Source organism: Cavia porcellus, unplaced genomic scaffold (assembly GCF_034190915.1).
Source record: "Cavia porcellus strain 051 isolate PalLab524CR breed Dunkin Hartley unplaced genomic scaffold, mCavPor4.1 scaffold_29, whole genome shotgun sequence".
NCBI classification, from domain to species: domain Eukaryota; kingdom Metazoa; phylum Chordata; class Mammalia; order Rodentia; family Caviidae; genus Cavia; species Cavia porcellus.
In genome coordinates this window covers 6,840,585-6,860,931 of record NW_026947512.1, presented here as the reverse complement: position 1 = coordinate 6,860,931, position 20,347 = coordinate 6,840,585, and the positions used below count along the sequence as shown (strand labels likewise).

The 20,347-nt window shown below is 42.3% G+C and overlaps 1 protein-coding gene and 1 pseudogene across 2 annotated transcripts; both read right to left on the bottom strand.

Moving 5' to 3' along the window:
- Window positions 1-1,052: 1,052 nt before the first annotated feature.
- Nphs2 (NPHS2 stomatin family member, podocin) lies at window positions 1,053-19,193 on the bottom strand. Of its 2 annotated transcripts, XM_023567200.2 has the most exons (8): window positions 18,775-19,192; window positions 13,918-14,021; window positions 12,242-12,314; window positions 10,647-10,729; window positions 6,335-6,538; window positions 3,982-4,037; window positions 2,518-2,596; window positions 1,053-1,540 (listed from the first exon to the last, which is right to left on the bottom strand). In XM_023567200.2, the coding sequence occupies exons 1-8, from the start codon at window positions 19,046-19,048 to the stop codon at window positions 1,262-1,264; spliced, it is 1,152 nt and encodes a 383-aa protein (XP_023422968.2). In that variant the 5' UTR covers window positions 19,049-19,192; the 3' UTR covers window positions 1,053-1,261. The 2 variants fall into 2 exon arrangements, with proteins under 2 accessions (XP_023422968.2, XP_063096116.1); XM_063240046.1 differs by lacking the exons at window positions 2,518-2,596; window positions 3,982-4,037 and having other exon boundaries at window positions 18,775-19,193.
- On the bottom strand, window positions 15,638-16,303 carry LOC106028719 (histone chaperone ASF1-like; annotated as a pseudogene).
- Window positions 19,194-20,347: the final 1,154 nt, after the last annotated feature.

Genomic DNA, 20,347 nt, shown 5'->3' with positions numbered 1-20,347 from the left:
CCTTGCCTAGGTTTGACTATTTGGAAGACCAGAGTGGAAAATGGGGGATGGATTAGCATTGTTACCTTGTCCACTCCACAGTCTGGTGGCTGTCTAGCTGTGCTTGGGACTGGGGATGACTTACCTTCCAAAAAAGCAGTTTGTCTTGACAAGAGATTGTGGGCTGTTTGTCATATCTTTATAATAGAGACCTCAGCTATGTTGCTATACTGCTTCTCTAAGCTCAGAAAAATCTGGAAGTGCAATTGATGACCCCTTTCAAAGATTTAACTTCTACATCCTCTACTTAATTCTCATCCTCTACTGAGCAAAGGCACTGAGGCACAAGCCAGCGTTTTAGAGGGCACGGGAATGCTCATCGTCCCAATAGACCTACAGCTGAAGAACACCGTAGCAGCAGTCAGGAGCAAGCGGAAAAGACTACTGCAGGGCATGCGTAGATCATACCGTTAGAAGAAGTATGCAATCTGGTAAATTCTATACTGAAATATATTACTCTTAGCCTTCTATTTATAGTGATTCTTCCTCAGTTTAAAGAATATATATGGGGCTGGGATTTAGCCCAGTAGCATAAGCCCCTGCCTAGCAAGTGCAAGGTCATGAGTTCAATCCCCAGTACAAAAAAAAAAAAGAATATATGTAACTTTTACCTTTTTATTTCTTTATTAAAAAAGGAATCTCCATACAAAGAATTCCTTTTAAGTTCTTTTAATTGGGTATAAATTTTATCGCCAACATAAGCATATCTTTTTTTTTCCATTTACTCAGGAACATCCAAGTGTCACTACCATGCAACTATCAGAGGCAGGTGTGAGGAACTAGGGTGGCGAAAAGATCCAGTGTGGAGGGGGTGGAGGGTAAGCGGCTCCTTTAAAGAACTGGTAGATGTAGGTGGAGCAAAGCTGGAATTTTAAATAAGGGTCAGGAGGGAGTGTGACAAGAGAAAGGCTATGGGGGATGCAAAAACCTTGTCAGAGGGCCCAGAGACTACCGTAAAACAGACATTTGAACTAAGGCTTCACGAGTCAAAAAGCCATGTTTAGAATCAAATCTTTTCCACATTAGATCATATACTGAGGCTCTTTCCCATAATGACTTTTGTAAGATGATCCACCCAAACCTGTAACGTCCCTCCTCACACCATTTCACCATCTTCCCATTGTGACATAAGGGATGCCAAGGACATTCCGCTTGGCAGACGCTGAGGACAGACTGTCTGAGACAGATCCCTTACAGTCACATCATGCTTTGCTCATCTACTCTATAACATGGGAGAGTCTTTCTTTTTGGGATTCAGTGGCTCAATGGGTTTGGCAGAACTTGGGAGCGGGATGCTTCCTTGAGTTCGATTGCTGGGGGGAGACAGGAAATTGAGCAGGTCAAACGGCAAAGGTAAAACCACAGTGGAAGGCTTCTCTGTGGACAAGGACTGGAGAGCGTGGAGGTACCGAAGCTGAACAGCAGCCGGTGTGCCTGACAGAATCTCAGCTGCCATCCTGAGGGACTCGGAGGCCGCCTTCTCCCCTTCTGCAGCTATCATCTACAAAACAGATGAGAACAGCAAAGCAGTTGTGCCTCCCTGTCCCCTGGAGGTTTGAATGGCTCGCTCGTCAGTGTGCTTCAGCGAACAAGCACTGTGGATCCGATAGGTGGCAAGTACTGTGAGCACAGGAGACAGAGTCAGCTCGTGTTCCGAAGGCTTGCGAGGTAGGGGAGACAGACACACTTAATCAAGGTGGAAGCTGTTATGGGCCATGACAAGAATAAATGAGGCGTTAAGGAAGTTATTAATGTCTGATGGGCTTGAAAAATTAAGATTTTTGCCATGCAGAAGAAAAGTTGGCCAGCATTCCAGGTAAAGGCCTGGAATTATGGAAGGGCAATTTCCAGCTTGTTCAGGACAAAGAGTAAGCATTTCAGAAGAGAAGGCACCAAGCTTTCCACCCAGACGCCTTCTGAAAGTCAGAAAGGACGACCTCTCTCCGTTCAGTGCTCCAAAGCCATTGCTGCTCTTCTGTAGTTAGTCGTCCTTTCTTTCCTCATTATCCTCTTTCCAGTGTTCCCTGCCCTCCACTCCTTAGAAGATGCTGGCAGCTAGATCTTTGGGCTCCCTGGCATTGAGGAACGGGCACTTTTCATGGGTGTGCAGATCTAAGGACACAAGCCTGGGACCTACAGGTGATTAACCCAGAAGTGACGGGTGACTCAGATTACCCAGGGAAGGATGCCACTGCGAGAGAGGATAACGGGGATAGGAGAGGGGGTGAAAGCAAGATTCAAGAAGGAGATAGATGGTGTTAGCAGCTTCAGAGAGGAAGAGGTGTGGCTAGACACTGGGTGTAAGACCGATTCTAATAGAGTGGTGGGCCCCAAGCCAGATTCTGCCCGGCATCTGGACGAGTCAAAGGTAAGGAAGCAAAGGAGAAATGCTCTGCACAGGTGGCAGGCCTTCCCGGCTTCCCTGGTGTTCGTCCAAGTGCAGCTGATGGGAGTTCTGAGTGCTTGGTGCTGGCTCACCCGCACTTTGGCCTGTCTTTGTGCTTCGGCTTCCACAGCCAGCGAGTGCTGAAGCCCAGCAGGCAACCTCACATCTTTACTGAAAAAGAGAAAAGGTGGGTGTGAAGCAGCAGCAGTGACCTTAGCAGCAGGTCTTACACACTTGCTGCCCTCTCTACGATGTCCCTTGAAGAGTACACTTTCGATTTCATAGAATGTGCTATGTGTCCCAGGAGTGGAGCAGAACTTCAGATGCAGGTGGGGATCACCACTGATGCTGCAGGGGAGCTGCGGAGTTCTCTTCACACACACAGCACATTTTGAGTTCATATGTGATCATTTTTCCAACTTGAGGTTTATCTAATCTCTAGCTATTAAGTTGGACGCTGAAAACCCAGCCTTGAAGAACCATACAACTAATAAAAGACAAGGATTGATTTTAAAGAATAAAACTGGCCAAATAAAAACCTTAGTGGATTGCTAAAAGATGCAAAAGTGTCTTACTACTCTATGGCTGTGAGAAACACATACAGCAAAGAGTTTAGTAATTCTTCAAAAAGTTTTGAGTTGCCATATAATCCAGGTATTTCACTCTCACATACCGCCTATGAGTATGAATATGTTCAAACAAAAACTTGCAAGTGAATGCTCACTATAATATTACCCATAACAGCCAGGAAACTAACTAATTATTGAATGGATAAATAAAACTTTATACAATTTAACTATAAAAATGAATGAAATACTGACACATATGCTGCACCATCAATGAACCCTGAAAACATTATGCTAAGTGCAAGGTTGCAGACAAAAGGCCTCATACTGTATGATTCCAGTCATGTGAAATGTCCAGAAGAGGCAGATGCATAGAAATAAAAACTTAAATTAGTGCTTACCAGAGGGTAAGGAGTGAGAGGGGGAAGGAGAGCTCCTGCTCAATGAATGCAGGCTCCCTTCTAGAGTGATGGAAACATTCTGAAATTAGATGGTAGTGGCAGTTGTACTTTGTAATATACTAAAACCATGAAGCTATACACTTTAAAGCTATGAGTGTGGTAAGTTTTATGTGACTTTTTGTTGGTGTGTGTTTTTTGAGATAGGGTATGGCTATGTAGTTCAGGCTGGTCTTGAACTCACTGTGTAGCCCAGACTGGACTTGACGTCCTTAAGTAACCCAGGCTGGCCTTGAAATCACAAGTGCTGGATGTGCATCACCATGATGAGCAATTTTATGTGATTTTATCTTTTTAAAAAGATCTGACGTTTTTTATGCATTGTGAAAAAAACCTTGAGGGTAATTTGCCCATATATGACAATGTATTGTATATCTTGGCTATGAGATAGTAGATGGTTTTCCTCTTTATTCTAAATGTGTACTACTGTGGCTACAGCATTCAAAATGATTTTTCAAAAGTGAAATATTTTAAATGAAACAAAAACATTTCCCTTTATTGAAGTGTTCTTCCTGGTTGTTTTCCTACCCACATTTCCATTCTCTCCACTTTGATTCCCCAAATACAGGTCACTGAATCCAAGGCAACCTGTGGAAGGAAGGGTTCAGATGTCAGTGGGCCCCTCAGGCGTGAGTGGAGCCCGCCTGTGCACCAGTGTAACACAGAAGCCTCCTGTCAGGGGCGGTACTTGCTGCTTGGCTTTGTCAGGCTTCGTGATGCCTGCCACAGAGTTAGCTTGTACAGGGCCGCTCGGTAATTATTTGTGGAAATAAAGTGATGTGATAGGATGAAAATGGCCCTAACAATGTCCACATGCCAGTCGCCAAGACCTAAGAATGCTACCCGACAGGGATGCTGCAGTTGTGATTAAGTCAAAGAATCTTGAGATGGGGAGACTATTCTGGATTATCTGGTAGGCACTAAATACAGCCACAAGTGGCCTTGTAAGAGAGAAGCAGGGGCAGATTTGGTAAAAGAAGGGGGTGTGAAGATAGAGGCAGAATTTACAGAAGTGCACTGAGGGCTGAGGAACGTAGGCAGCCACTAGAAGCCGAAAAAGGCAGGAATCAGAATTGTGTCTCAGAACCTTCCGAAGCAGTCAAGCCGGCTGACGCCTTGATGGAAGCCTGCCGAGATGGATTTGGGCTCGGCTTCAGGACTATAAGAATAAGCTCATACTGTTTTAAGATACCAAGTTTATGGTGATTTATTATAGGAGCAATAGGAAACTAATCCTGTAGATGGTGTATTTGTTAATATGCTTTAAAATGCATTTATTACAGAGAGAGAGAGAAAAAAGAGAGAGAGAGAGAGAGACTCTAGCCTCCCTGCCAAATGGCTCACTTATAGGGTGCTTTCCATTCCTTACTTCCGGTGGCCTCAATTCCCTCTACTTCCCAATGTTTTCTGTCCTCTGAAGCTAAAGTTGGGCATGGGGAAGGAGATGAAATGTGGGTTCTGCAGAGGAGGGGCAGTGCCTGGCGCTTTCCATGCTGCCTGTTCCCTTCTCTCTTTATTTTCTGATGATTTCTCAGGGTATAGTCTGAGAAGACTAAATAGTGGGGGCAGCTGAGAATAGGGAATGTTGGTAAATACACCGCAGAGGAGGTGGCATCCTAAAGAACACATAGTATTTTTCCTATGGGAAAAAAGGGATTTCATGTAGGAGAAACAGCTCAGGGGAGGCCTGGAAGCATAAAAGTGCTGAATGCTGGGTGAACACTATATAGTTTAGAGAGTTAGATTCAGTGGAGGAAACCTGGCAAGGTGAGGACACAACAGCTGGGTCATTTCTTCATCCAAACAACTGTTTGCTGCGTGACAAGCCCCACGCCAGGGCTAAGGACTAACAGATAAATAAAACATGGTGTCTGCCAGGAAGGTGTCATTATAATCTGGGAGACACACATATAAATGCATTCATTATAATTCAGAGTAACAAGGGAAATCTTGAAAGACAAGAGTCTAGACTTTGTCCTTCAGAGGAGGACAAAAAAGGGAGAGGCTGCAGGGACAGCTGGAGAGTCTTCCCAGGACAGTGACTTCATGTGTTCCTCTTGTTCTTTTTCTGGCTTCTACTTTGCCAATTTTTTTCATTTTTCATCCAGATGCTATTTCTACTTTTCTAATATTTGCACACTGCAATTTTTCAGTTTAGTGACTGCTCGGGTCCCATGAAGAACACTCATGAACACCTTTGATGCTTAGGGTCCATCTATTTGAAGTCATCCTTCCACCTCTAACTCAGAACCTCATAACTCATTCTGGGCTTGCGCTGCCCCTTGACTGGCCAGCTGCCTGGAGTCTTGCTGTGCTCTCAGTCTCTCAGCCCACCTGGTCATGGGTGAGTGGGTTGAGCTTGCTGCCTGTGGGCTACATGAGGCTGCTTGGGAGGATTTTACTCTTCTAATTCCAAAGCAAATCTAGATGATTAGGCAATTAATCATGAAAGACTTGCAACATTGTAACTATTACTTCAGAAAGCCTTGTTTGAATCCTCATTACTTAACTTGGTGCATACTATGCTTGTTTCCCCAGCTAGTCTGCAAGCTCCTAGGAACCGGGCTCATCATACCACCAACCCCTCCATCCATCCCCACCAGCTCAACCACTCGCCAGCAGCCACTCCCAACACTGTGAGAATTTTATAATGAATTTAAATAATAGAGGTGGACCTACCAATCACTAGAGTAGGGTTGAGGGTAAAATCTGTGCACTAGACCAGTAGCCCTACTTGATTCAGGGTCAATTCAGATCTTCCTAATTAGCTATAATCTCCTTAATGGATGATATTTTGAACAGTTAAATGCACATCAAGTGGAATATTAAATAACTTTGCAGTGAATAAATGAGTAAAGGAGATATTTTTCAAAATATTCAATTACCTTTACGTCTTGGGCAATGGTCTTCCTCTCTAAAAGAATTTCTGTGAGTGATCGATGTGCTAAGAGACGCTTCATGGTGGTTTGCACAAGAAATTGGACAGCTTTGGACACATGAGCAAGACTGCTTAGGAGAAGAGAGGCATTTTCCATTCGGTAGTAGCAGACAGCATCTATCTCCATTATAAGCATGTCTTTGGTAACAACCTAGGCAGAAAGAAAGTTTGGAGAGCAGGCTTAATTCTTGGGCTGCTCTGTGGAACTAAAGGAATTAAATGTTTTCAAAGTGAACTTCTCAGAGGAGGAGTATAACAAGGAAAAAAAGAGTGGTTAGCCAATCCTGTATTCAAAATAGACATGTTTTTGGAAATTATGGATTTTTTATTGCATACACTAAAGAATTCACAATTTATAGGAATCATTCCTATTTTAAATACTTTTGTAAAAAAAATCAGGAATAATTTTTGTATGAACACATTCCATTGATTTTATATTAGATCTTTCTGAAATGATGCACACAAATCTGGTAAAAGAGACATATGGTAAGAAATAAACATTCTCGTACTAGAGTGCATGCTAGAGGATGATTTGGTGAAGCAACTCAAAAGTCCTCACAAAAATGTTCATGCGATGAAATAAAAGCAGCAACAAAACCCTGGATACCCGAGAAAAGTGGGCCTGATGGACTCACTGCAGAATTTTACCAAAACTTCAGAGGAGACCTAACGCCAGCACTCTACAACTCCTCCATGAAACTGAAGGGGAGGCAGCACTGCCGAACTCATTCTTTGAAGTTAGAATTCTGATGCCAAACCTAGACAAGGAATAGGCAACAAAAGAAAATTACAGGCCAATTCCCTTAAGGCACATACACAAACTTCCTTAGTGAGATGCATGTAAATAGACTGCAACAAATCATTGAAAAGATTACATATCATTGCTCTATCCCAGCAATGCAGATGATTCAACATACACAATAAGTGTAATATGCCACACAAGAAAAAAGTCACATTATTACCTCAGTAGCTGCAGAAAATGTTTTTAACAAAAATCCAACATTCATTCATGGTAAACCCTGATGGAAATAAGAATAGAAGAATCTTACCTCAAACTGATAAAAGCCACTTACAGTAAACCCACTGGCAACATCATACTAAATGTTCACTCCCTCTAAAATCAGGAATAAGACAAGGATGTCCCTTCTTACCACTCCTATTCAAATTAGTACTACAAACTTAGCTAGAGAAATCCAGCTAGAAAAAGATATAAAAGGGATATAAATAGACAAGGAAGATAGCAAACCATCCTTGTTTGCAGACAATATGATCCCTTAAATATAATACCCCTAAAAATTTTACCAGAATACTTCCTAAAACTAATAAACAAAATCAATTCACAAAAATCAATAGAGTACTTCTACACTAACAATAAACCCACCTTAAAGGAAATCAGGAAAACAATCCCATTCATGAGCTTCAAAACTTTAAACACATAAAACCAACCTAACCAAGAAAGTGAACAACTTCTAAGACAAAAACCATAGTACTCTGAGAAAAGAGACTGATGAGGACATTAAGAAACAGTTGATCTTAGGCAGTATTGGAAAAAGGGCTGCTTTAGTAAAAATATTTTTTTAGCAAAATTGATATACAGATTTTATGAAATTCTAATTATCAACAGCATTCTTCAGAGAAATAGAAAAAGAACTAAAATTTAAAAGAAAGCCTGAATAGCCAAAGTAATTCTGAGCAAAAAGAGCAAAGCAGAAATTACAATCCTGAACCTCAAGTTATATTGCAAAGCTACTGTAATAAATACAGCATGGTACTGGCACACAAATAGACATGTTTGTCAGTGGAATAGAATAGAGGATACAAATATAAACCCAGGTACCTTCAGCCATCTGACAAAGGGAACAAAAACATAGGCTAAACGTATTCTCTTTAGGGATCCAGCAGCATGCGCAGGCCACCGCCTGACCAGAACAAACAGACCTCAGTCTCTCCCGGTGAGTCAGCGCCATTCACAGACTGTGGGTAGAGAGAACTAAGCCACACCAGCAAGCACACCCAGTCTGGGAACCAGTGCCATGCATGGACCCCTGCCAGACTAGAACAGACAGACCCAGCCCCTTCCGGTGTGTAGCCTGACAAACAAGAAGTACCGCACCGCCCCCCCCCCCCGGCCCCCCTTCACCCGCCCTAAGTGACCAACTTATCCGAGAAACACAGGCTGTGATGATAGCTATGGAGGTGAAACGCAATTGGATGCCTGCGGTGCTTTGGTGATTCACTAACACTGCAGGTCTAGGGCCAGTGGTCTGATCATGGGTTCAGAGGATAGTGGTACACAGGGACATCTAGGGGGGATCTCCTAAGGGTTGCAGCTATTGTTGATTCCCTATGGTCATGTTTCAGAAATCCTGTATCATTTCCATTATTTTGTTGGGTTGGGTTCTATTCTCTTTTGTTTTGTTTGTTTATGTCAAATCTGATGGCAGGAGCAGATATTGCAAAGATATCAAGATATATTATGGTAGCAATTTTGGATTTACTATTGGCTTGTTTTGAAGACTTTTATTGCATTCATTGTTTTATTTTAATTTTTTCTATTCTATTATGTTGTTTGATTTTTACTAAGGTTATTTGCAGCTATTTTGAGGTCACTGAGAGGCATTATGGTAATTGTTGTTGATTTTGTAATGTTTTGAAGTCAATAAGATGTAAATTGTTTCCAGTGTTTTATTCCAATAAGCAATACTGCAAACAATAATTCTTACTGCTAAATTGTTAAAATATATCACTATGATAAATGTTTAAAAAGCAAATACTGAAAACATACATTTTTCTTTTTTATTGTATATGTTTGTCATGCATAATAATTACATTCATCTTGGGAAACTGGTACATAAACATACCAAGTCTTAATCACTTTTACTTTCCTTTCCAGTCCCTCCCTGTATCCTGCCCCCTCCCCAGATTCCTTTTCCATGTCTGCAAGGTTTACCTCCCTGTTTCCTATCATCTATCTTTTATTTTGTTTTTTAACTTATTTATATTTGGGTTTCTCATAAGAAAACCCATGTGATATGTAACTTTGTCTGATTTATTTCACTTTGCATTATAATCTCAAGATCAACCCATTTTCCTATCAATGACTCAAATTTAATTTTCTTCATGGTTAAGTACATGTTCTCTTTCATTCAGCTGTTCATGGGCATATAGGCTGCTTCCATAATTTAGCTTTTATGAATTGTGCTGCTAAAATCATAGGGATGCATTTATCACTGATACGATGTGCTTAATTTTTTTGAGAAGATACACAGAAGGTATAGCTAGGTCAAGTGGAATTTTTATTATTAGCTGTTTGGAATCTCCATACTGATTTACACAGGGCTATGTTAGTTTATATTCCCACCAACAATGTAGAAGCGTTCTTTTTCCTCGCAACCTCACAAATATTTGTTGTCCTTTGAGTTGCTGATGACAGCTAATTCTTCCTGGAGTAAGATGGAATCATGGTATTGCTTTTTCATTTCTTTAATGTCAAAAATGTGGAGCACATTTTCATGTATATTGGCCACTTGTACTTCTTCTTTTGAAAAGTATGTATTCATTTCAATTGCCCATTATTAATGGGGAAGTCCTATATTTTGAGTTATTTATATACTCTAGATATTAGTCTTCGATTCAAGGATAAGGTAGAGAATTCTTGTCTCATTTTGTAGTGTCTTTACTCTGTTGCTCATTTTCTTTGCTATGTAGAAACTTTTTATTTTGATATATTCTATTTGTTGATTTTGGTGTTATTTCTTCAGCCATTGGAGTTCTATTAAGAAAGTCTTTGCCTATGTCTGTGTCTTCAAGAGTTTCACCTATTTTTATCTTCTAGAAGATTTAGTGTTTCTATTTTAATATCTAGGTCTTTGATCTATTTTAATTTTAGTACAGGGTAAAAGATACAGATTTAGGTTCATTCACTGGCATATGGGTAAACAACTTTCCTGGCACATTTTGTGAAAGAGAATTTTTTTTTTTACTTTAAAGAGGATAAAACAGAATATAACCAATCAAAATAAATCAGTGTAAAAGATATAGGACTTCAAAACTATTTTTTTTTTGTCTTTTTCGTTTTTTATCGGTACCAGGGATCGAACTCACGACTGTCTGCTTGCAAGGCAGGCACTTATGCTGCTGAGCTAAATCCCCAGCCCCTTTCTTCCCTATTTTTAAGCATAGACATTTTCCCTGGGCTAGAGTTGGTAGCTCACCCATGGAAAATGTAGAGAGAAAGCCAAAGCTACCATTTCACGTACCTCGTGAAAGGGGATCTCCAAGGTCTGGAGACGAAGGTCAACCTTGTGGTAAGTATCTAGCCACGGCAAAAAGAAGAACAGACCTAGAAAGAGGGTAGAGGAAGTAAACAGGTGAAGAGAAAACATGGACTCTGCTTTTCAGGTTCAACTGCCCATTATATTGCTTCTCTTAGCCTCCAATTACACAGAGATCACTGGGAATCTCACCTCTGCTCCTAAGGTGATTTTTGTTTTGTTTTGTTTTGGGGATGTTGTAGTTAAGGTTACCATATAATCTGCTATTCAAACTGGGACCCTTGTCAGGGTAAAAACGAGTTTTCTTAAAACTTACTGAGGGCAAGAAGTGTAAACAGAAATTATTCTCAGCAAACTCGATTTTATGGTCACTTTAGTCATGCTTTTGACCCCTCCAGATTTCAATTTCATGTCTGTTTCTACATCAGAAGGAGTTCCCTATGTATACTATAATATGTATTGTTAGCCTTACCATCTAACTTAGGGCCTTGTAGGCGCTCTGTAAAATTGATTTTAATCTATGAAGGTACCTCTGTGTCAAACTTTCTTAACATGTGAGCCCCAGCAGCAATCAGAATAACAATATCATGATACCAGCCTTCTGGCTGGTCAATTAGTCCTCACCTTCCCAATAATGTGCATCGGGTCAGTGTATGCTAAGCATCTATAGATGGATGTATTGAGAACCCAATATTCCCTGGGATGCTGTAGCTTCCTTCATGAAAGCAGCCGCATCTCACAGAACCTAGGATCTGCCTAGGCAGCAGCCAAGTCCAGACTAGTTAGAATAATAAGGCAGCTTGGAGCTCGGGGCTGAGACTGGTTTGAGTATAATATATATATAAGAAGCACCCTGTGAATTCTCAGAGAAAAACTGAGCTATTTGAGAAATGAGGGGACAGATCAAATCCTGAAAGACAGGCAAAATAATAAACTGGTGGAATTTAATAGGCACATGCTGAATATTTCCTGCATTCTAGAGACTGCTAATTAGGAGAGACACACAAGTGGATGCTACTGGCCCTTCTGGGCTGCAACAGAGAAGGCTCCAGAGCACAGGGCCACAGCCAGATGGTCCACAATGTGGAACTTCAGAATCTAGTTCTACTTTTTTATGGACCCATCTGCTGGTTTCTGAATCTTCCAGTCTGATTTATGTCTTCTACATTGGTCTCCACTCTACTTGTTTCTGTAGGCCTTCTGAGAACTCAGACTGTCTCCATTGTATGCACAATGGGCCTTTGCTCTTTCTCATGCTTTTCTGGCTGCCTTCTATCCCCAAATCCCACTTTCTGAACTATTTAGACCCATCATACCTCTCTCTATGCCCTATAATCAGGCTGGATGCCCAAACATCATCTCCACTGAGTTTCAAGGACTCTAAGGTCAGAGACTAAGTCTTACTCATCCACTTGTGGCCACCTGCGATCTGTGGTAATAACACTCTCTGAAGAATGTCTTAAACTATCATAAATCAAGTTACTTCATATAAGGTCCATATTATAAAGCTTCACAGATTTTAAAAATCCATGAATTTGGAGGCGGAGATAGTTCTTTTTTAAAGAGTAGATGCTTCTTACCAGGACCTTTGGGTCTTCCAGGAAGCAGATGTCCCAGTCGGAATATAATTACTCTCTCATACTCTTGTACAACCTAAAGGAAAATGTAAAACTTTCAAATTACTCCCAAAAAGAAAAAGTCTTAAAAGACCTTGGCATGAAAATGATGCTAGAGATCAGAAATTTTTTGTTTCAACAATTAAAAACAAGTTCCTATTCATATTTAATGTTCTAAAAATCTATAAAATTTGTATTTAGTAAGTATAGAATTTCAGAAATCAATTGAAGAAAATATTACTGGCCCTGTTAATTTTTGAGCTTAAGGAAAGAATTTTGATTGAAGGCTCACAATTATCTAAACAATAATATTTTTAGTTCATCCAATATTCCTTAATTCAAACCTTATCAGAGCATGTTTAATCTTGTATTTTTCAGTGACTTCTGTATTATTAGCTTACATATTACTTACTAGCTATTTAATTGTTAATGCCACAAATTTCAGTTTCCTCAAAGCCTGCTTCAAAATGATCCAACCGATTTTAATTTGTTCTTACGACTCTTGAAAACTGAGTGTGCCCTAAAAATGCAGAGATATTTTTAAGTGACACAAAGGAAACTCTCTGGGTAGAGTATTCTGTCTATTAAAAGAATGGGAAATTCACTGCATAATCTTTAAAACATAAACTTCACTTTCTGGGCCAGTATTAGAATCTGAGTTCCATTGATTATCATTAATTTATTTGATCTATTTGTCTATATGTACACCCCACAAAACTGTGAACTCTTTGATGTATACAATTAATCTTTTTTCCCCTGATCTATAGTAAATATTCAGTAAATAATGAATGAATGAAGGAGTGGTTTGTGAGTATAGGTAAGTCAATGTTCCTTCCTCATCCTCTGTCCATTAAAAAAATTTAAAAATTTTTAAAAACCTCAGGGCTGGGGATACAGCTCAGTGGCACAAGTACCTGCCTGAAAAGTGTAAAGTTCCGAGTTTGATTCCCAGTACCATAAAAAAAAATCATTTAAAAAATCTCCGCTCAATAATAACTAGCCAAATAAAGATTTTCCTCAACTTATAACATTGAGATGAGTCCACTGTAAACTGAACATATTACTACGTTGAAAATGTATTTAACGTGTCTAATCCATTGAGCATCATGGCTTAACAACACAGCACTGTGAGTTTTGTTGCCTGCACCGTACAGTGCAGTACTGTAGTTTTATGTTCTGTTATACGTTACAGTGCAACACGTAAGAGATGCAAAGAAAAGCAAAATCACCAAGTTCGAGTTTCCTTAGACCATTTCATTGTTCCAAATATTGCAGTGCATATACTATATACAGTTCTCATTTAGTGACCAGTTCATTTACAGCCTAGTCGCAGGTGTAGAACCTGGTTGTTGTAAAAAAGAATGTCTGTACTGTAAATATGTACTAAGAAAAAAACAAATATCATACATATCGTGCTACAATACAGTGAAAGCAGAATGACCTGGGAGAACAGGGAAGGAATAACACTGTGCAGAAGTCAAAGAAGGCTTCACAATTACTTTTAAGCTGGGTCTTGAAAGAATAAGAGGGTAAGTGGCCCCAAGAGGAGTCCACGTGGTGTGATAACTAGGTACCAAATGGTACCTGATGTAGTCAGGGAGGCCCCAGGAAGTTAGCTATTGGTCCTCATGGAAACTCACCTTTATGCAGAACCAGATGGACAAAGGGAAAGTCATGATGATGAAGAGAAGGGAGGCGAGGACAAGAAGCCACTCACAGGCCCCTAAACCTGAGGGCTTGGCACCTAACGAGGAAAAGAAGAATTAGATGGGAACCTCACAGGATTACCTGAGTAGCACTTTTCAGTCCTTGGTATTGGAGACATTGCTAGAAATGTTAGAATGAGTCAGGCACTGGACTAGTGAAAGCTGACAGGGCCAGGGGTATCGTCTGTGCAAAGGCCCATGTGGGCCTTCAGGGGTGCTGCAGGCTCCTGCAAAGGCATGGGAACACTAGACCAGAACACCCGTGGGTTGCAGTTATGTCTCCTTCACTTCATGTTCAGAGTTGACCTTCACAGGGCGCAGGATTCCTTCAACCCTGTCTCCCCACTTCTACACTCTCATAGTGACCAGCTCATGAGCTAAGTCTTGTATTCTGATGTACATATGAAATGATATATGCAGATAAAAATGAGGAACTGTGCTTCACATGTATCAGGTTTTACTACCTAAAGTGTCCAGAAGCTTTTCTTCCATGAAACAACTTCCTCATTCACTAGGTGCCCTGCTGTTTGAAATCCCACTATTAGAATTAATTCCTTTGGTTACGGTGTTGGTCTCTAGTCTTTGAAAATCACTTATGTGGTTATAACATGCTATTAGTATTTGTAAAAAAAAAAAGTGATAAGGAACTGGGATGCAGAACATCAAGGATATTTGAGTGATAAATGAAATGGCATCAAGGAAGGTCATCTCCAGGAACACAAGCTCTTGGGGGCTTTTCTACAATGGTCCCCAGGCCTAGGATGATGCCTCACACAATATGGATGTTCAATAAATGTTGACTTGGAAGGATTATGGAAATTGCAAGAATTTTAATCTCCTGATACTAGAAACATGGCCAAAGGGATATATTTGTCAATATATAAAATCTCACAGTGAATTAAAAGACAACCAACATTTAGAAATTGGTAAAAGACTATTTTTAAAGGGTGAGAAAAAAAGGATAACTAATTGATATGCCTAAAAACTTTGCAAAGCCAGATACAATAAAATACACCTGTAGTCTCAGGTACTAAGAAAATGAGGCAGGTGGACCCCTTGGGCCCAGGAGTTTGGGGCTAGCTTGGGCAAAGTAGTGAGAGTGTCTGGGGATGGAACTCATGACTTCATACACGCAGGGCAAGTCCTCTGCCACTGGGTTACACAACCAACCCTTTAAAAAAAATTACTTTGAGATAAGACTCAATAAACTGCTAACTTGCCCACGCTAACCTCAAACCTGTAATCCTGGTACCTCAACTGTAGAAGCAGCTGGGAATATAGCCATACACCAGCGTTCCTGCAAAATTTTTTGTTTTTATCCCCCCCCCACACACACACACAGGAAGAAGCCTTCTAGTAGAAGTGAACTTTGTTCAAATGAGTAAAACAGCAGTCGAAAGATTACTGCCCAGGAGGTTAAATGGCTTTACAATGTAGTTAAAAGATTCTTGAATTTTTTGTAAAGGAGAAGAAAATAATATATATACTTTAATCAGATTAGTTTCAGAACAAATAAAATAATGCATTAGAGAAAAAAATTACTTAACAATGGTTGTAATTATTTTCCACAATTTGCTCAAATACTAGTTTTCTTATCAACTTTCTACAGGATGAAATTCTTCACATTGTTTCTTGACTATGTACTTATGGAATTTCAGGGAAATAGTTCTGTTTTTAATCGCTCAGTTTGTACTAAACGGGTCACAAGGGGCCACATGCAGTCCATGCGAGATTCTCACGTGACATTCAGTTTTTCTGTTGTGGCCCATCCCTTTAACGCTGAAAGTAAAATATCTGTTGACAGAGGTGGCTGTAGATTTGGATTACTGCTCTCTGTATCTTCCGGTTTTTCGGAAATAATGTGGAATCGTCTAACCCTGGGATTAGATGCCAAAATGTTCCTTCGAAGCTTAGAAAAGTCTGATTTTAGTGGTAGATTTTCTCTTAATTCTGTCTCAGTATACTCATTATTTACATAATAGTCCAACTGTAATAAATGCTTCACCTCAACAGATGCAAGGAATTAGCACAATGGCGCCAACTGCATCTGCGTCTGGACTGACCCTGGATGGGGTGCAAACATACGCCTTCCTGCAGGAACAGGGCCCACGCGACCGTCTAAAACCTAATCATATTCACTTTCTGCAGAGCCCACTTAGAATATTTTCCACTCGAAGTCTTCGCTCAGGCCCTTGATGCACTCGAAGGTGAACTCCAGCTGGGGCGTGGAGTCCAGCACCTGGACCTTAGCCGCGGCGCAGAGGTGGGCGGACGCCCCCTCGGCGTGCAGCTGCCTTCGCCTCCGCCGCCACCTGGCGGGAGCTCAGCTGCCGTGCTGCGCGCCGCGGGCGGTGCCGCCCAGCCCGCCGAGTCCTGGCGGGTCCTGCCGGGTGACGCGCCGCGCCGCCGCCGCTGCGATTTCCCGCGCTGGGACCTCCTCGCCAGGCCGAGGCGGGCAAGCGGGCTCTGGCCGCGCAGCGCGGGCGCTTTTCCTGCGGCTCCACCTGCTCAAATGTTTTGATTTTTAAAATATGAATTCTTTGTCTGAAGAGACATCACCAAATCGATGTGCAGATCACTTAAAGAAGACAGATATGATATACAAGCCACACCAGCACGAAACCTAAATAAGCACTAAAGGTCGTTGCATGGGCAGTTCCCAAAGACCATCCCACAGAATACTAACTCCACAGAAGACTGCTCCACAAGGGAAGAATTCCTCAGGCAAAGGGGTTTAAAAAACACTGGGCAACGTATCCCAAATCTGGCATTCCAATGCTCATGAACCCAGGAGGCTATAAGAATCCCCATAGTAAAAGCATTCTTAGCTTTGTACACTTTACTGTTTTTCAAATCTTTGACAAGTTTTCTTATTTATATTCTATGAAATTTATTTTTCATGGGATCTGCTTTGGGAAATGTTTTATCAACATCATTGTTAAATGTTATATTATTCAGTAACAGTGACCAATAGTGTTATTGCCATCTTTAGCTTATAAATGGAATTATTAATTAGTAAATGAGTGCATATATAAACAAAATTACATTTTATAAAGGAAGAAAGGCCCAAGAATTCCTTTATACAGAATTAAGGATGTGAATAGAAAACCAATTTCTGTACTTAAACCTAACTCAAAGGTCTGCCCACAAAACATTACTGTCTTGAGATGAGTTGCTTGAATATGTAGTTTGTTTGCTTTAAGCAAGTAGTGAAGCATTAAATGTGAAAGCAGGAAGAGCCTTTAGACGTAGCCTGAGAATCCCAACATTTTGGTAAGGTGATGCTCCTTTCAGAGACACCCAAGTCCTATATAGCCTGCCTTGTGGACTGTGCTGCTCGGTGAGAAAGACAGAATGGCCCTTGGGAGCCAGATACCTCCTGGGCAAGGGCTGCCTCATCTTTAGTGTGACTTCTCACCCGGAGCTAGGATGTCTGCTGTATTCGCTTTGCAGCTAGAGAGACTGAAGCCCACAAGGGGAAGCTGCTTGCCCAAGGCCACAGCTAGTTGGCAGCAGGGCTGGGACCATGATCAGAGACCAGAGGGAGCCCCATGTAAAGACGGGTCCTTCAGCCTGCTGGTCTTATTCTGGAATTCTGGCCTTTCTGCTTCCCACCTATAGGTCTTGGGCAAGATACTTAATCTCTGAGGATGTTTGCTAATGTATGATAAGGGTGTGATAAGAACAAGTTAATTCAGTAAAACACCTAGTGTGTACTTGGTGTATAGACAGGGTTCTGCATATGGGAGCTCCCTCCCTCTCCTACCCCACTGACACACGGCAGTTACAAATGCTCTAACCTCAGCATGATGTCAACATGGAACCCAGCAACCCTTGAATGACTAGTGATTTATCACTTAGGCAAAACAGTTTTAACGTGATCCATTTAAACTACATCCCTGCAGCCAGAATATTCCTTAAGTTGTAGCTTTCCATGATCCAGCATATATTACATTGCTGGTAACTAGGAAATGTTAAAATCTCATGGCCAGCAAAGGCAACAGAACATGCTATTAACACTCACCATTCTATTGTTTAAAGTGTAATGAGCTTTGCTTTTTCTTTCAGTCATGGTAAGAAAGACAGTTAAATAAAGGTGTTCCTAAGAGTCACTTTACCTAAGAAAGGGATACCTTTTTCTGCAAGATCCGATGTCCTTCTCTTTAAGCTTGCAAGAATCAAGCCTACTCTTCCCTCCAGGCTTTGTGCAAAGTGCTCTGGGACACTCATCTCATTTTAGGCTTTACAGGTTTTGTGGTAATTTGCCCCCAGGGGAGTCTTTTTAGACTCACAGGCTAGCAGGCAGTGGGCTGGACTTTCAAGGCCGGTCAGGCTCTTCTCCACTTGACCCTGCTCACTCTGTTTTTTAGAAACAATGATCATTCTAAAGAAGGATGGTAAGACAGATGGATGGGATGACGAGGAAAAGAAGCCACACAATTGCCCAGAGACACCAGGTCACAGATGTTTGCTTCTACTGGGTGTCTGTATGCTCCACGGTGGCCCTAAAAACCAACTTGAGGGCTCACTGGCCCCCGCCCAGCACCACACTCCCTCCACCGTGGCGGGCGGCACTTGGTTGACGTTGCTTTTGTTCTTCTGCTGCGGCACTTCGTTCTCCATCACCGGGGAGTTGCTGGGCTCCCAATTCATGCCTTGTATTTCCCGGAATCAGAGTTTCCAGCGGTCTGCTCTGGTTTAATCGCAGCTGGACAATCCATCCCACTTTATCTGGCCTCTTTTAGGTGCCCCCCGGAAGGCAGCTTCGGGGGCCCGGCCTGCCCGCCTTACCTTCCTCGGGGCGCTCACTCTCCAGCAGCGCCACCACCTCGGTGCCTTCCTCCCCCGAGCCCCGCACCCCGTCCACGTCCACCACGGTGGCGGCGGGCGCTCGGGACTGCGCGGGACTCGCAGCCGGCGGGGACCCGGGCAGCGCGGGCCCAGGCTCCCGGCGCCCGCGGCCCCTGCCGCTCCTCTCGGCCTTTGCCCTCCTGCTCTCCCCGGGGGAGGCCCGGCCGCCGCGCCGGTGGCGCTCCCTGGAGGGGCTCCGCGCCTTCCTCTCCATCCTCGGACCGCGGGGCTGCGGTCCGGGAGCGGAGCGCGATTCCCGCAGAGACGGTTGCAGACTGACTAGCAGACTGACGTCTGTGCTGTGGGGGAGCCCCGGGCCCCTAAAGGCCGTCCGGCCAGGCAGGGCGGGAGGACGAGGGGCGGGGCTCTGGCTCACTGGCCGCCAAGCCCTGGGGACCCCCCCACCCCCCAGCTCTAGCAACGCCAGTCAAGCGCGAGAGCCCCGCTCCACCGCGCTGTTTCCAGGTGTTCCTACACGGGAAGATTTGGGCCCTGAAAAAGATGTACTTGCAGCAAACCCCACGGAGGCCTCAAACTGCCGAAGGTGTGATGGCGCTCGGCTTTGTGAACAGGGCACAAACTAGGGCTTGTGGTCCTAGAGTAATGCTACCGAGCTTGGAAAGATACCAAAGGTGACCCTAAGGTAAAATTAAACATTACTCTCAAACTGAGCCTTTCCTCCTTCGAGTCTGTCCAAGGACACCCAGCACTCACACACACACACACACACACACACACACACACACACACACACTACATATATATGCCGGCCCCGCCTTTTCTGTTGCCGCGCTCCTCCTGGGGCAGTGTTTACATGTTATAAAGGGAGGGAGAAAATCTTTGAGATCTCTTCTCCATTATTTTTACTAATGTTCAATGCTGTCGATGTTGTAACGCTTTCTTGAAGAATCATAGAGAAGATAGGATCTGTTTAATTTCTCTTTTTAGGAAAGGGTCACTTTTGTTCTGGCCCAGGACATGTTCCCATGCTTCTATGAAGGCAGGAATTTGACTTTAGCAGGCTCACTGGCCAGGCTGTTTCCTGTGGCCAACTAAAGAGCAGCTTCCCCAGCTCCCGAGGAACTTGACACATCTAGTAGATTGATTCTCTCTTACTACATTAATAATTTGAGTTTTTTTTTCCAGAATAAACATTTGGCCTGGATAATGCTTCAAGAAAGATTTATGATTCTGCTCAAATAGCTCTGATATCATGATGGCAGAAAAAATGTTCACTTGCTTTTTGCTTTTCAATAGTGAACTCAAAATTTTCTCTCAAAAACTTTATTAATGAGGACCTGAACTAACTCGAATGAGTTTAGAAAAACAATTCTGCTCATTTTCCTCATCTGTTCCAAGTTAAATCATAGAAAATAACATAATCAAATGTTTAGTAATAAAGTATCCTAATTTCTTTCTTTCCTTTTTTCCTGGGCAAAGGCAAGAGGACACAAGTTGCCACCTCAGCCCAGGAAACTTAGGAACTTAATGACACCTTTTCTCAAAAATTAAG